General features: G+C 41.2%; 1 protein-coding gene across 1 annotated transcript; it reads left to right on the forward strand.

Annotated features, from left to right (window-relative positions):
• The first annotated feature begins 254 nt into the window (after positions 1-254).
• rgs9a (regulator of G protein signaling 9a) lies at positions 255-15,005 on the forward strand. The gene is made up of 17 exons (XM_085785131.1): positions 255-384; positions 2,321-2,417; positions 4,114-4,164; positions 4,273-4,379; positions 4,617-4,668; positions 5,261-5,319; positions 5,800-5,876; positions 6,223-6,304; positions 6,413-6,475; positions 8,367-8,396; positions 8,607-8,668; positions 8,780-8,893; positions 10,727-10,842; positions 11,691-11,778; positions 12,057-12,195; positions 14,135-14,217; positions 14,840-15,005. Exons 1-17 carry the CDS (start codon positions 316-318, stop codon positions 14,994-14,996), a joined length of 1,446 nt encoding a protein of 481 aa, XP_085641257.1. The 5' UTR covers positions 255-315; the 3' UTR covers positions 14,997-15,005.
• Positions 15,006-15,236: the final 231 nt, after the last annotated feature.

The following is a 15,236-nucleotide window of genomic DNA, read 5'->3' on the forward strand; positions in this document are numbered from 1 at the left end:
TTCCCAACAAAAGCAGAAATGAAGTCACCACTAAACTGCATGTTCACACTCTGACACTGGTTGAACAGGACTCTTTTCTATGTGATTGCTGGGGGATAAGAGCAGACGTTTCCCACTGCTGATTGGATAAACCCATCCTTCCCACACTGCCCTGCAATCCCTACAGAGGATTGTGTTCACACACACAGGACACCATCTCTGTCAGCCACTACAATTGGAATATTTCAGACCAGGAGTTTATCTGTTTTGTTTTGTTTTGTTTTGTTTGTTTTTTTTACTTTTTACATCTGATTTGGTTTTCATCTGTCAGCAAATATGACAATAAGAACAGCTCGACCTGACCGGGTGTCACAATTCCGGCCCCGAATGCAATGCCTCAAAAAGGTGGGTGGGTAGCATAGAAATGAGTATAAATTGCTAATTATAACTTGCATCAAAGACAGTTCAATTATTAACATTATTCTAGACATAAATTAGACTTTACCTTCCTGGAGAACACAGACAAAGCTATGAAAATAACTTGTAGGTTTATAACATTGAAGTATCTCATACTCCATGTCATGAATAGCCTACTTGTTGTTGTTTTTTTTGCTTTTACACATAGGGTCTCATAAAGTACATGTGTATTTGCATTCACCTTACACATGGGTTGTTTGTTAACAGAAGACCAGAGGATTGTTAAAGATCATCACTAATTCCACCTTAAAGCCAATCAGCTTTGCTGCTCTGCTGTTGCAATATAGGCTACACATGAAGTCAGAGGGCACAAGAGACAGAATCAGAAACTGAAAGACATGAGTCTATTTGATGACAGTGCTCACAGGAGCAGCGGATGAAACAGAAAAAAAGATTTGCAATGAACAAATAAAAACAGTGAAAAAGGGGGGAAAAAATCACTTTGAACTGAACTTATTTTGTCTTCCATACTGAACATATCACATTACACACTACAATGTCATGGAGCTGATATAAATGCTTCTGTATGTCTATGATGTAGCCTATGGGATAGAGATACTGTGACATTACAGTGAGTTGGATGATCAGGGTAACATCTTTATGGGTGTCCATTATCACTTTTTAATGGACACCCCGCAGCCAATCAGAATCGAGGATTCACCCAGACCATGGTATAGTAATACCATAAATGATGGTGATGATTTTATCTCAGACAGAAAAAGGCACAGACATGATATCAGAAGTTTTGACAGAATCCAAAAGAATCCAGAATTATTGATGTAAAAGTCGCAAATCCACTAATGATTTCATTTGTGTTTTGTTTTTTTTTGAGATTCATTAAAGCAATAGTAGGCCTACCTACTAACAAACAGCACAGGAGATCAGAGCTTAAATAATGTGGTATGCCCCTCTTCTTCACTGAGTCTTAGCTTACAGTTCATGTCTGTGGCATCCACAGGGCTGAGATCAATGCCAAAACATTTGGTGGCACCTGTGATGTTTACCGAACAATAGCTACTAAACACCACCAGGCTGCACCACACTCTTATTAAATGAGATGCTGCTAAATGAGATGATCAGTGAATTATTTGGGCTTACATAGTGCTTGTCTTTACTTCCTGCTCTGCATTAAAGGGATAGTTCAACATTTTGGCAAATTGGCCCATAATCCCTATAGTCATAGCAGTAGGTTTGTTACCTTTAATTGTCGGTGCAAGCTATTTTTAGAATGGCGGACCAGAGCCGTGAGCTGCTCAGAGCTATGCTACGGAGGCTAATGGGATTTTTCGGTTTCCCTCAACAAATACACAATCCAAAAACTCCAAAACGCTCTCGTAGACAAGTTGTGATCTGGACATTCACCACGCTATGAGATAATAACGGAACGTTACGAGACGGAGTCTGAATTTGCAAAAGTTTTGTTTTTGTTTTTTTAAATAATTAGGCCTATTAGCTATTTTTCTCACACTATACCAAACCTGTGCCATTATTTGAATCACAAACAATATGGACCTTTAAAATAAAATAATATGAATACAGCAACAGCCATGACTATGATGCACAGAGTGCTTGAAAGTTTACTGTTACAAACAAGGTTCCTTCATAAACTGTTCTAACCTGTGAACACCTTTTAACTGCTGATTTAAGAGTGGTACTACTCCCATTTCAAATGATACTTAAACATTTCATTTAAGTCTAACCCCAGCAGCTGCACCCCTAGGGGACTTTTAAAGGCAACATCACAATAACAGAGTAATAAAAACACCAACAAACCCACCCTCTCATGCTGTGGCTATCTGTACAGGATATGTGTGACAGCTGTGATCACAGTTTGTGTGAATATTTTCTATTGTTTGGTTCATAGCTGGAGGCCATTGTGGTGGAGATGCAAGACTCGAAGAGTGGAGTGAAAGGCTCAGAGCAGAAACTCAATGTCACCACAATCCCACATGTTATCGCTGGTGAGACCTACACACACACAAACACACACCCTATATTTTTGGGAAACCTAAACAAAAATGTTATCATCACAAATTAACACATAACTCTATATATATATAGATGTGGTGGGGCTGCCAATTTACAGCAAGGCCCCATGAATATATAAGACACAGAAACACAGACACACACAGGTGCACACCCACACACACACAAAGGCTGCTGCTGTGACAACTGGGTGTGCAATGTGTTATATTTTGTTTTCAGCTTGTCGTGTTGACAAAAACTCAATTATATGTTTGTGTTGTTATGTACAGACGACACTTCATTACTATTTTTTTATCAAAATGTTAAATATATAACTGTTTTGTTTTTGTCAGATTTTGATGAGAATTAAAATTGTCTCATTTGCATATTAATTATTTCAAGTTGAGTAGTAGTATGTGTCTTTGTCTCTAGAAGATTGAATGATATTGATCAATATAGAAATAAATGTATTAAGGTATTTTTTTCCGGCACTGGTTGGATTGTAGTTTGAATGATCTGTTCCGGTTTATGATTTCTGAACTTTTATGTCCCCTTAAGATTGTATGTGGTATTTTTAATCATAATTTTAAAAAGAATAATAATTAGTTTAAAACATTTTTTTATCAGTAATTCTTTTTTTTATCAGTTACTAGATATTTCAGGCGACCCCATTTGAATTCCAGGCGACCCCACATGGGGTCCTGACCTCGAGGTTGAAAAACACTGCACTAGCTAGATCCAATGCATATTTAAAATAGACTGTGACAGGGCTTGACTGCTAAAGCTGCTAATGCAAGCTAAATTAGGAAACCCACAATTGGATGAGATCTGGACTTGGGGAGCCAAAGTGGCTTTTTAATCTGGTTTAGACGAGCAAGGGAAAGGTTGATACTTGGGCTAAACCCACCATGTCACCAGCCAACATGGCCTGAGTAATGTATAAGCACCTGCTGCCATGCAGGTTCTCCCTTTAGTCGTCCTTTAGTTGTACTGTTGTATCAATTGTTGTGTCAATCATCACATTAAACAACAGATTGAAAATAATAATAGTCATAACATACTGCGTGTGTAGCTCATGCCACCTGATCTACAACTGGATATGTCATCCTGAAACTGAAGTTTCTCCAGCATCATGCTTTGACATTTCACTAACTGTTTATTAGTATAGCCCATTTTTTACAAACAGTTTGTCTCAAAGGTCTTCACACAGCATCATAACAACATCCTCTGTCCTTAGACCCTCACATCCACTGAGGAAAAACTCTGAAACTGAGTAACAGAGGAGGGATCCCTCACTCACTCAGGATGGACAGACCAGACGTGACATAGATGTTGTATACAGTCAAGAAACGTTTTAGTCTAGACTAAAATATGTCCATGGTTCATGTCCAACAACTTATAACATTCTTGTCACCTCAAAAAATGTGCATCTGTTTGTTATTAAGCTAACATGATAAACTAATACAATGATGCTGGTTATTTCCTGCTCAATGTGTGCATGTTGTCATTGCAGCACAGGGCACATCTATAAAATAAAGAGATGTTAAAGAAACAAAACTTGCAGACAGAGCAGGAGGTTGAGTGTCATCTGGTCTCTAAAGAGAAAACATTTGAGACGATATGCATCGGTGTTTAACACTGTGTGTGGGCATGTCTGTGCAGTGTTTTAAGCTCTTCTTTGCTTCTACACAGGTCAGGACATAATTGCGTGGATCGCCAGCAAGATGAAGACTGAAGTAGAAGGTAGGACCTGTATCGTATGAAAATTAGAGACCGTACATGTTGGTATCTTCACTGCCTCATTTCCTTCATGTCCTTCTCCTCTGCTTCCTCCTGTGTGTGTTGTTCCAGAGGCTCATGTCTTTGGCACCATGCTGGTAGCCTATGGATACATCTACCCCCTGCAGAACCACAGGAAACTGGTCATGTGCAATGACAGCAGCCTGTACCGCTTCCAGGTGAACAAATATGTTAATGATGTATATAATGTTGAATTAGGATTGAGGACCACTGAGGGATTATGACATTTAAATTTATGTTATGGTATTTATGTCACAAAGACATTTACTATTGCAGTATTTTTGTATTTATTCTAGACAGGTTTGGTTACAACCCCCTGTTATTCAGGTTTTTTGTTCAGAATTTTATTTGTGGTTTATGTCAGTGATACTGTTTTCAAATGTCCATGTTTTCAGACCCCCTACTTTTGGCCTAAAGAGAACTGGGTTGCAGATGACACAGACTATGGTGAGTATGATACAGAAACATCAAGAGTGACTCTTTACAGTGCAAATCCATCCCTACTGAATCACAGGTAGGGATGCACAATATGTTATCGTTCCAAGCCCAGGTCTGTTAAGGTTATTAAAGTAACTCCAGGTGCCACTGACTGTTGTATGATTATATATGACTTCATTAGATGACACTGAAAGATCACCAACAGTAACATATTGGCTGTATATAAATGTTATTGCTGATTTCAAAGTTTTATTGTCAATTCCACAATATGTAATATGCACGGGTATAGTCACAGTCAGGAGGTACCAGTAAGGAGAAGTGACAGCGTGTGGCAGTTAGCGGTTCTGAAGTTAAACTCACTCACCCATACAAAACATGCTAATCCACTTGCCAAGTGGTCATTGACCTCATCGTCGCACGCGGTGACGGAGACCCAAGTTCGAAACCCGCTCGGGGCAGGTCAGACAACATCGGTCACATATGTACAGGGCCAGAGATAAACCCTTGCTACGATCAATGCACTACATTTTACGGAAGACTTGTCGTTATCTACAGAGACAGAACTGAAAGGCAGAAACTAATTGTTTTATTGTGATTGCAGCTATTTACTTGGCAAAGAGGAACATCCGCAAGAAGGGCATGTTAGAGGCCTATGAACAGGTACCAGCCTGTGTCCATGTCTGTCCCTGTCTCCATCACTGTCTCTGTCCCTGTCCCCATCACTGTCTCTGTCCCTGTCACCATCACCGTTTCTGTCCCTGTCTCCATCACTGTCCCTGTCTCTGTCACCATCACTGTCTCTGTCCCTGTCACCATCACCGTTTCTGTCCCTGTCTCCATCACTGTCCCTGTCTCTGTCACCATCACCGTCTCTGTCCCTGTCTCCATCACTGTCCCTGTCTCTGTCACCATCACCGTCTCTGTCCCTGTCTCCATCACTGTCCCTGTCTCTGTCACCATCACCGTCTCTGTCTCTGTCTCTGTCCCCATCACTGTCCCTGTCTCTGTCACCATCACCGTCTCTGTCTCTGTCCCCATCACCGTCTCTGTCTCTGTCCCCATCACTGTCCCTGTCTCTGTCACCGTCTCTGTCACCATCACTGTCCCTTTCACTGTCACTGTCCTTTGTGTCTTTAACAGGTGGATTACAACCACCTGCATGATTGGCTGAACCATAAGTGGGACTTCATTGTGATGCAGGCCACTGAACAGTACAAGTAGGTCCCTCAGATCAGTCTGGGACAGTCCAGGGTGATAAGACATGTGTGGAAAGAGACTAATGGGACAAAAGCTCCCAGCAGGAACTAAGAAAAAGATGTTTGATGTTCACTTTCACTTCTTGACTATTTTGACCATTTAAATCTTTTATCGTCTTGTGTATATTGTTTTTTATACAGTACATAGGTAAATACATGTATAATTATGTACAGTATGTGAACATAGACATAATAATAATTTTGGAGAAGTTACACACCATAGAAACTCCATACAACATACAAACACCCCTACTTTACATTCTTTTTGCACAAATACATATATACAGTATATTTATGTGTGTGTCAGGGCTGGTAAGGAGAGGAAGAAGCCGGACCGTGTGGTGTTTGACTGCCAGGAGAGGGCTTACTGGATACTGAACAGACCTCCGGTCAGTGTGTGCGTCAGTCTTTTTATAGACTGTCCAAATATACAGAGATGTTATTATAATGTGATAATGTTATTGACTGTACATTCATCCTGTCCTGTGTGTGTCCAGCGCCGCACTCACAGTGCTTTGGACCGTTGTCCAGACCGTCTTTTTGATCCCACTGCAGAGGAGGTAACAGGTCAGTACACACTCATGCACACACACACACACACACACAAGGAGACATTTGGGACAGCTCAATCTTACTGGATATCGTATTTTCTCCTGTCAAGTTTGTTTTTATGTATAAGATTAGAAAGTAGAATCTGAGGATGTCCTGTATCAAATGTTTCATTCAGTGCTTTGTCCCTTGTCCTGTCTTTGTCTCCTTTCACACAGATTTCCTTACACTGATGAAGACACAGTGATGAAATGAAACAGGCTCCTCCATACACCTGCACACTTGTTATTGCCCAGTCAGATCTAGGTGTGATGTACAGTGGCTCTGAGAGCTCAACACACTGAACATGCTTAAAGGAATAGTTCACCAAAAAATGAAATTCAGTCATTAGTGACTCGCCCTCATGCTGATGAATACTCCGGTAGTTGAGTAGTTTTTTATCCCTCAAAGTGCATCTGGAGACCCGGGAGGCCGGTTCCTACTACGAAAACTTTATATGAGAGTAATAGGGCCGGACACAAAAACGTCCATAAAACTACACAAAAACCATTTAATATTCCTCCACACTGCTCGTCCACTGCAATCCAAGTGTCCTGAAGGGATATGGTCCAGAGTTTACTCGAAACAACATAATTTTTAGGACATTTTTACAGCCTAAACAGTCCTGTATTGAATTCATTTGCCTCAGGTGCACTCTCGCGTCCACGCGACGCACGCGTGCATCGTGCCCGACACAAACAAGTCCATAAAACTACACAAAAAGCTTTTTTTTTTTTTTTTTTATATATATGTTTTTATTTCCAATAAATTAACAAAAAGGATACAACAACAAAAATATCCATCCTGAAACAATATCGATGATGGGGTGACTCGTACAGTTTCTTTCTTTCTTCTTTTTTTGTTTAACCCATGTATATATGTAAGACAAACAAGGAAACAAAATACAAACAAAACAAGCAAACAAACAAACAAAAAAAATCTAAATCAATAAAAAATAAGTGGAAAAGCAGCAATCTGTCTTCACTGACATTAGTACACAAAAACCTTGAAATATTCCTCCACACCGCTTGTCCGCGGCAATCCGAGTGTCCTGAAGGGATATAGTCCAGAGTTTACCCGAAACGACGTCATTGAGGCAAGTCCGTGCATCTCATGAACGCGAGAGCGTGCACCAGGCAAATTCAATACAGGACTGTTTAGGCTGTAAAAATGTTGTTTCGAATAAATATATATATCCCTTCAGGACACTTGGATTGCAGTGGACGAGCAGTGTGGAGGAATATTAAATGGTTTGTGTGTAGTTTTATGGACGTTTTTGTGTCAGGCCCTATTACTCTCATAAAGTTTTCGTTGGACTACGAACCGGCCTCCCGGGACTCTAGATGCACTATGAGGAATAAAAAACTACTCCGCAGTATTCATCAGCATGAGGGGGAGTCACTGATGACTGAATTTCATTTTTTGGTGAACTATTCCTTTAAGAAAATGCATTGTTTAAGAATGCTTTCAGCACAGTTGGACAATACAGATAGGCCCATCACCTTTACAAGTCCCAGGAAACACAGTTTGACGTTGCAGTGTGTTGAGCTTTTACAGCAACCATCATGTGACCACACTACTGATCTCATGTGTTCACAGATTTTCACACTATTGAAAAGGCTTACCTTTAGAATTATTTGTGATCAGAATCTCTTTGACCCTAATTTAAGGCCTTAGGAAACCTTGGCCTTATCAAGCAAAGTTCATTTTAATCACAAAAAACTTGCCAAACTCAAGTAACCTTTGCCCTTGAGGATCTATCAAGTTGTGTGTTTGTGTCTGCAGCAGTTCCCTGCAGATAACTAAAGCCTCAGAATGATCCCTTATTCTCTGTCATACTCACTTTTTTTCTTTGTCTGACAGAAAATCACCTTTGACGAATACAGACGTAAGGTAAGACAGAAAATAAAATAAAAAAATAAACACACACACATGCACACACACACTGATCTTATGTGATTAAAGCAGTAGTAAGACTTCCTCCCAGCTCACTGTAGAAACTAGGGAAACTAATGTCAAACGTCAGTGAGCAGGATGTGGAATTGGATAGTTTGAAATGACAAATATAGGTTTACAATGACATATTATGGTCTTTTCTTCCAGAACATCTTCTATCAACAAGCCATCATGAGGTCAAAGGTCAAATCTAGTGTGTCCCTTGGAGCGTAAGTTCCTCTGGTTCCTGACGTAGATTGATGAAAATCGAAAGCGAAATGACTGTTTAGTCTGGTTATGGAACACTGATTCTGAGTCTCCATGAACTCTGGTCTCTGCAGCCTGGTCAAGTACGTCACAAACTACAAAACCCATGATCCGTTCCTGGCTCCATGTCTACCCAGCAACCCCTGGCTAACAGACAACGACGAATTCTGGACTCTCAACATGAGAAGGTGAGTTAAGGTATCGCTCTCTATCAGGGGTGGACAGTAACTTTGTACTTTTACCTGACTTCTAAGCATATTTAACCCTCCTGTTGTCCTTCTGGGTTCAAATTGACCCAATCTGTTCCCTTCCTCCATCCTTCCTTCTTCCCTTCCTTTCTCCCTTCCTTCTTTCCACAATCCTTTTTTTCCCTTCCTTCTTTCCTTTCTTCCTCCCTTCCTTCCTTCCCTTCATCCTTACTTCTTCTTCCTAGCTCTTTTGATCCGATTGACCCGATCTGTTCCCTATCCCTCCATCTTTCTTTCCTTTCTTTTCCTTCCCTTTCCCCTTCCTTCTTTCCCTTCTTCCTTCCTTGAACAAATCTGTTCCCTATCCCTCCATCTTTCTTTCCTTTCCTTCTCCCTTCCTTCTTCTTCCTTCCTTAAACTAATCTGTTCCCTATCCCTCCATCTTTCTTTCCTTTCCTTCCTTTTTCCATTCCTTCCTTCTTCTTCCTTCCTTGAACAAATCTGTTCCCTATCCCTGAATCCCTCCATCTTTCTTTCCTTTCTTTTCCTTCCCTTTTCCCTTCCTTCTTTCCCTTCTTCCTTCCTTGAACAAATCTGTTCCCTATCCCTCCATCTTTCTTTCCTTTCCTTCCCTTTTCCCTTCCTTCTTTCCCTTCTTCTTCCTTCCTTGAACAAATCTGTTCCCTATCCCTCCATCTTTCTTTCCTTTCTTTTCCTTCCCTTTTCCCTCCCTTCTTTCCCTTCTTCCTTCCTTGAACAAATCTGTTCCCTATCCCTCCATCTTTCTTTCCTTCCCTTCCCTTTTCCCTTCCTTCTTTCCCTTCTTCTTCCTTCTTTGAACAAATCTGTTCCCTATCCCTCCATCTTTCTTTCCTTTCTTTTCCTTCCCTTTTCCCTTCCTTCTTTCCCTTCTTCCTTCTTTAAACGAATCTGTTCCCTCCCTCCATCTTTCTTTCCCTCCTTTTCCCCTTCCTTCCTTCCTTCCTTCCCTTCGTCCTTCCTTCCTTTCTTCCTTGACCCAGGAGGGTTAAGGTCTATAGGTTACCAGAGTTTTGGGAACTCCAACATACTTACTGTAAAAGAATGAATGTTTTTTTGTTTTGTTTTCTGAAAATGTGATGAACTATCACAGAAGAAAAAACACATCACAGCCAACTCCCCCAGTGTCAGCCATTTATGAAAATTAGTTAAAGATTGTGTTTAAAGGTTTAGAAATAAAGATTCATTTGATTTAAGTGTTTTCTGTGTTCACCAGGTCCAACAAGGACTTAAAAAAAGAAGAAAAAATGGGGGGGGGGGATGAAAATGACAATTTATTGATTCCTGATTTAATGGATTCTACAGCAGTCTCTGTATATCTAACTTTTTATCCCACAGGTTCCACAGTCAGTCAGTCTTTAATTTTTAATGCTTCAGTATTTTTAAAATCATGTACTCCAGTAGCCCACTTTAAAAAACAGACACAAACATTTCGAGAAGCTCACTCACCTCTCCTACTTTACTGACATCACTGAGGAGGTTTATGGACTTAATGGCTCTCTAAATTACATACATAAGATACAGTGATGTTTGAAATGGTTGCTCAACTAGAAGGAAAGGAGGAAGACTGAGATTTGGAAGTTATGAAAAAAAGTCTCTTGGGGTAAAATACGTCAGAAATAGTTAATGTTGTTAACTCAATAACAAAATACCAGCATAAGGTATTTGAATATTCTGGCTCAAACAGGTGGTTCAGCATATTCAATGTATCATTTAGCTGAATTCAAAACTTTATTGAGTGTAACGTGGATCATAAAAGACACAGTGATGAATGTGAACCCTGTGTGTGTTCAGAGTCGATGTCCCCACTAAGATGCGAGTGGAGCGGTGGTCCTTCAGCCTGTTTGAGCTGCTGAGGGACCTGCGAGGCCGAGACGACTTCAAGGTCTTCCTAAAGAAGGAGTTCAGCGGTAAGTTAGGCTAAACTGTAAAATTTCTGTTTCATATGTCTGTACAGCACAAACACAAGCATCTCTGTTAGTTTCTCTGAAGCCCCTCCTCTAACACATCTGTACAGTCTTTATCTTATGTTCTCAAAGCCACCTCCACAGTCTCTGTGACTTTGGTCCCAAAGCCACTCACAAGAGTGAATGCTAACATCATCCACTATGCTAAGGCTTATTAGGTTTAAGCCAGTTGGCAATCTAACCTTCCTCTTGTGTCCAGGTCACCACTGACCAGTTTCTAGGTTTTTAATGCATAAAAGTACCACATAAATTTGTTTATTGCATCACGGCTTTTTGACTTAGGAACCACAAAATTCTAAAATGCTCTGCATGGTTAAAATTATGAAATTTGTGTTGTTAGGGTTGGTTACAACGATAAGAACAATAATGAGAGTTAAAACTTAAATCATGAGTGCAAACGTAACAATATAACCAAGAGATGAGAAACAAATGGGATGATAAATAATTGTTTTAGTGTGTTTTACAGCTGATTTAAGACTCAGGTCACAACAGACCCTAACACAAGAGATGGTAGCAGAAAGAGGAAGGTTAAATTGAAGACAAGGGGTATACTGACAAAAAAAGGCTCAGGGATCTACACCAAAAAATATTAAAACCAACATTTTCATGGATAAGGAAGCCTAGCCTAACAATGTAACCAAGAGAAGAAAAACTCATGTTTTTAGTGTATTTTACAGCTGATTTAAGACTTGGTTCAAAACCAACCCTTACACAAGAGATTGTAGCAGAAAGCTGACACCAGATGAAGGCAAAACAATTAGCACCTAATATTGCATGTGTTTGTGTCCCAGGGGAGAACTTGGCTTTTTGGGAAGCAGCTGAGGAGCTGAAGTGGGGCACTGCATCTTCCATGTCAGCAAAGGCTGAGATCATCTTCAAGTAAGCCAAGCAGCTGTCACACTTTGTTTTGTTTCCATGTGTTTGATCTCTACAAAGAATGTTGTACCACACTTCATGTAGAATTTTGTGTTTCTGTTGCTCAGAATACATAGCCTACACCTCATTAAAACTTCACATGAAAGCAGATGTTATGTTCAGGTTTTCACACCAAGTGTGACCGAAACAGGAGCTGTGGCTCTTACATTTCAAAGCTCTCCAACTCCTTGACTTTCATTGTCATTACTATAGTGTGTATGTGTGTGTGTGTGTGTGTTCAGGACCTTCCTGGCCCCTGGAGCTCCTCGCTGGATTAACATTGACGGCAGGACGATGGGTCTGACAGTGAAAGGCCTGGACCATCCTCACCGCTACGTGCTGGAGGCAGCTCAGACACACGTCTTCCTGCTGATGAAGAAGGTTTGTTTGCTGTTACAGAGGAAACAGCATTGCAATCAGTATCAGTAGCTCCCGCATGTGCATTATTACTGGAAGTTCTGATAGGAGTGATATCTGCACACTTTCAGGTGAAAATGAAACTTAAAGGGACATTGTGTAACTTCTCCTGTTATCTATTCATGAAAATCAATTATTTTGTTCAAAAGTATGTTTTTCATTAATCAGTAATCGCCCCCATCAACAAACTGAAGTGTTCCTTTCAGCTCTGAATTAGCCGTTCATATCAATCATATCTACATGGAGCGGGTAAGCTCGGTGCTGGCTGCCATGTGGTGTCGCCATGTTTTTACGTTCAGTGGCAGCGTGACAGTAGGAAACCACGGAAACTCAGCGGAGACACCGGAGCTGTCGGCTCAGGTGGAGGTGGCGTCTGTGAAAAGTCACCGTGGTAACGCAGTGAGGAGGAATGGAGCGTTACACTGATGCTGCATTCACCTGCAGTCGGGCAGACGGCCGTCGCTAACAAACCAGATGGCATTTTAAGCCAGGAACACACCGCCACGACGCTTCCCGACGCGTCCCGACGCCGACGGCTTTGGCCGACGAGTCTGTCGCCTCTCGTCGGGAGAAAGGAAAAAGTGAAACACACTGCCCCAACTGCCGACCAGAGCGATTGAGTGGCAAGGACTCCCCCATAGAAATACAGACCAATTCTAAGTCATAAAGTGCTAGTAATAATCTTTGCCGTGTACAGTAACCATGTTGACTCAACAAAATAAAATGCATTAGACTGATCGGTTCATTGTAAAACATTTATTTATTTACGTAAATGTGGTGATTTCAGTACGTAGCCCAGAGGCAGCCCTGCTCACTTTTCATTAAAACAAATTAATGCCGGGGCAGTGCATGGTGCAGTGGTTAAAGCGGCCGTCCCATGTAGAGGCTACAGTCCTCAATGCAGGCGTCCCCGGTTCAAATCCCGCGTCGGGCAGACCTTTTAACCAATTAACCAACAATTTAACCAGCCACGTGTTAACAGCGCTAAAGCCAAAATTAAAACAGTTTTTATCTTACTGCTGTGGCTCGGTTGCCGCGAATTGGCGATAGCCAATGCTAATTTCTGTTAGCCCGTCTATGGTGTTTTACATTACACGTTAGCATTAAGCTAGCGGGCTTTATATGCTTATTGTGAGCTGTGTGTGTTTTGAACGTTGTTTCAAACTATGTGGGTTTGATTGAACACCTTTGATGTTTAAATATATATATTGCCGCTTAATATATTGCTTTAGCCTACTGCTCTTTTTATTTTGTATACCATTTTTACTGTAGGACAGGCTAGGACACCGTTTGTTTACTGTGGTCACTTCCATCCCTCCCACACACCGCGCTGATTCGCTTTCTGCCTAATTAGGCACCGCCAATCAGAATCACCATAGACCTAGCACACAGCCAATCAGAGTACCCGACGAGTCTACTCTCCCGACGGCCGACGAGTCCCGATTGAGCATGTTCAATCAGCCCCGACGAGACCCGACAAGACCCGACGCTCCCTGACGGAGAGGAACACACCAAACAGACGAGCTCCCGACGCCGTCCGACGAGGCCCGACGCCCGACGGTCGGTACGTCCCTGGCTTTAGTCACAGAAGTCGCGAGCCGGTAAAACGTGGGTCAGGTAAACAATACAACATCGCCATAATGACATATTGTCACGTGTATTGTTTTGCCTCGTGCTGACGGACCACTTGTTTACATAGAGGCTTGTTTATGCCGTTACGTGCAGCGGCTGTCATCCGTCTGCCCAATTTCACATGAATGCAGCATGAAAAATACGATTGAGTTGCTTGCGATATACAACCGCAACGCTAGATGGGAGTAATTCCTACACAATGTACCTTTAAGGCATTTTGGTTCAGTGAAGCTGAGGTCATGAGTGTTCATGTCTACTCTCATTGCTACAGGATACTTTCTTCCGTTACCTCAAGTCGCCGGTGTACAAAGATACCCAGAAGAATGCCCAGAGCCCCCAGCCTCATAACTTCAGGTCAGTGGCAAAATTCAATTCATGTCCAATATTCTACATGTACAAACTGACTGTTGTTTCCTCCTGTGAGATTTTTTTTAGCAGTCAGGTGCAATTCTCTACTGCAATGGTTCCCAACCTTTTTTGGCTCGTGACTGCATTTTGACATTACAGATTTCTGGTGACCACGCAATCACATGCAGTCATGTGATCGCAGCCGTCAATCAAGATGCACCACCTCAGATAGTTTTATATACATTTTATTTTAACTTGATTTATATTCGACAAAGTGAAAGTATAGAATACATTTGTTTAAGATTGTGTGTGGTTTTTAAATTTTAAAAAGAATAATAATTAGTTTAAAAAATATTTTTATTAGTTTTTTTTCTTTTATCAGTTACTAGACTTTTCAGGCGACCCCACGTGGGGTCCCGACCCCAAGGTTGAAAAACACTGCTCTACTGCCTGAGCTACAGCACTGAATAATAGCCGAAAGTATTTTTGCAGATCAAAGTCTCAAAGTCCAAATAAGTTGTTGGATTATTACGATCATTAAAACCTGGACAAATAAATCTTGAACTACATTATGTTGTATATTGAGAATCTTGTCCTCCCTCATCCCATGTTTCCCTTGTCACCTCAGTCCGGCCCAGCTGGAGCAAAATGCTCAGAACCGAAGCCTGGGCATCCATCCCATCATCCTCTGGGAGCAGGAGGAGGTGGAGAAGGCGAAGGCTGCCGCTGCCTCTGCTCCTGTCGACGTCAAGGCCATGATGAGCAAAATAGACAGGAAGAAGTAGAGAGAGACGACGGTGGCGTCTGTCAACACAGCTGCTCCTCACTGTCCACAAACTGAAAACCCTCTCATGTAGAAAGTGAGGCAGTTGATATCAATATGTTCATCAAATCTATTTCCATACTTATGGTGCTTGTAAAAAAAAAGAAAAAAAGAAAAAAGCTTATGATTATTATCATAATAACTGGTGTTGAATGCCTGAATTTCACTAGACCCAATTAAAACAGCTTATTTCTGTTTTTAG

This window comes from Trachurus japonicus, chromosome 8, assembly GCF_045865225.1.
Source record: "Trachurus japonicus isolate A0001 chromosome 8, Traja_1.0".
Taxonomy (NCBI): Eukaryota; Metazoa; Chordata; class Actinopteri; order Carangiformes; family Carangidae; genus Trachurus; species Trachurus japonicus.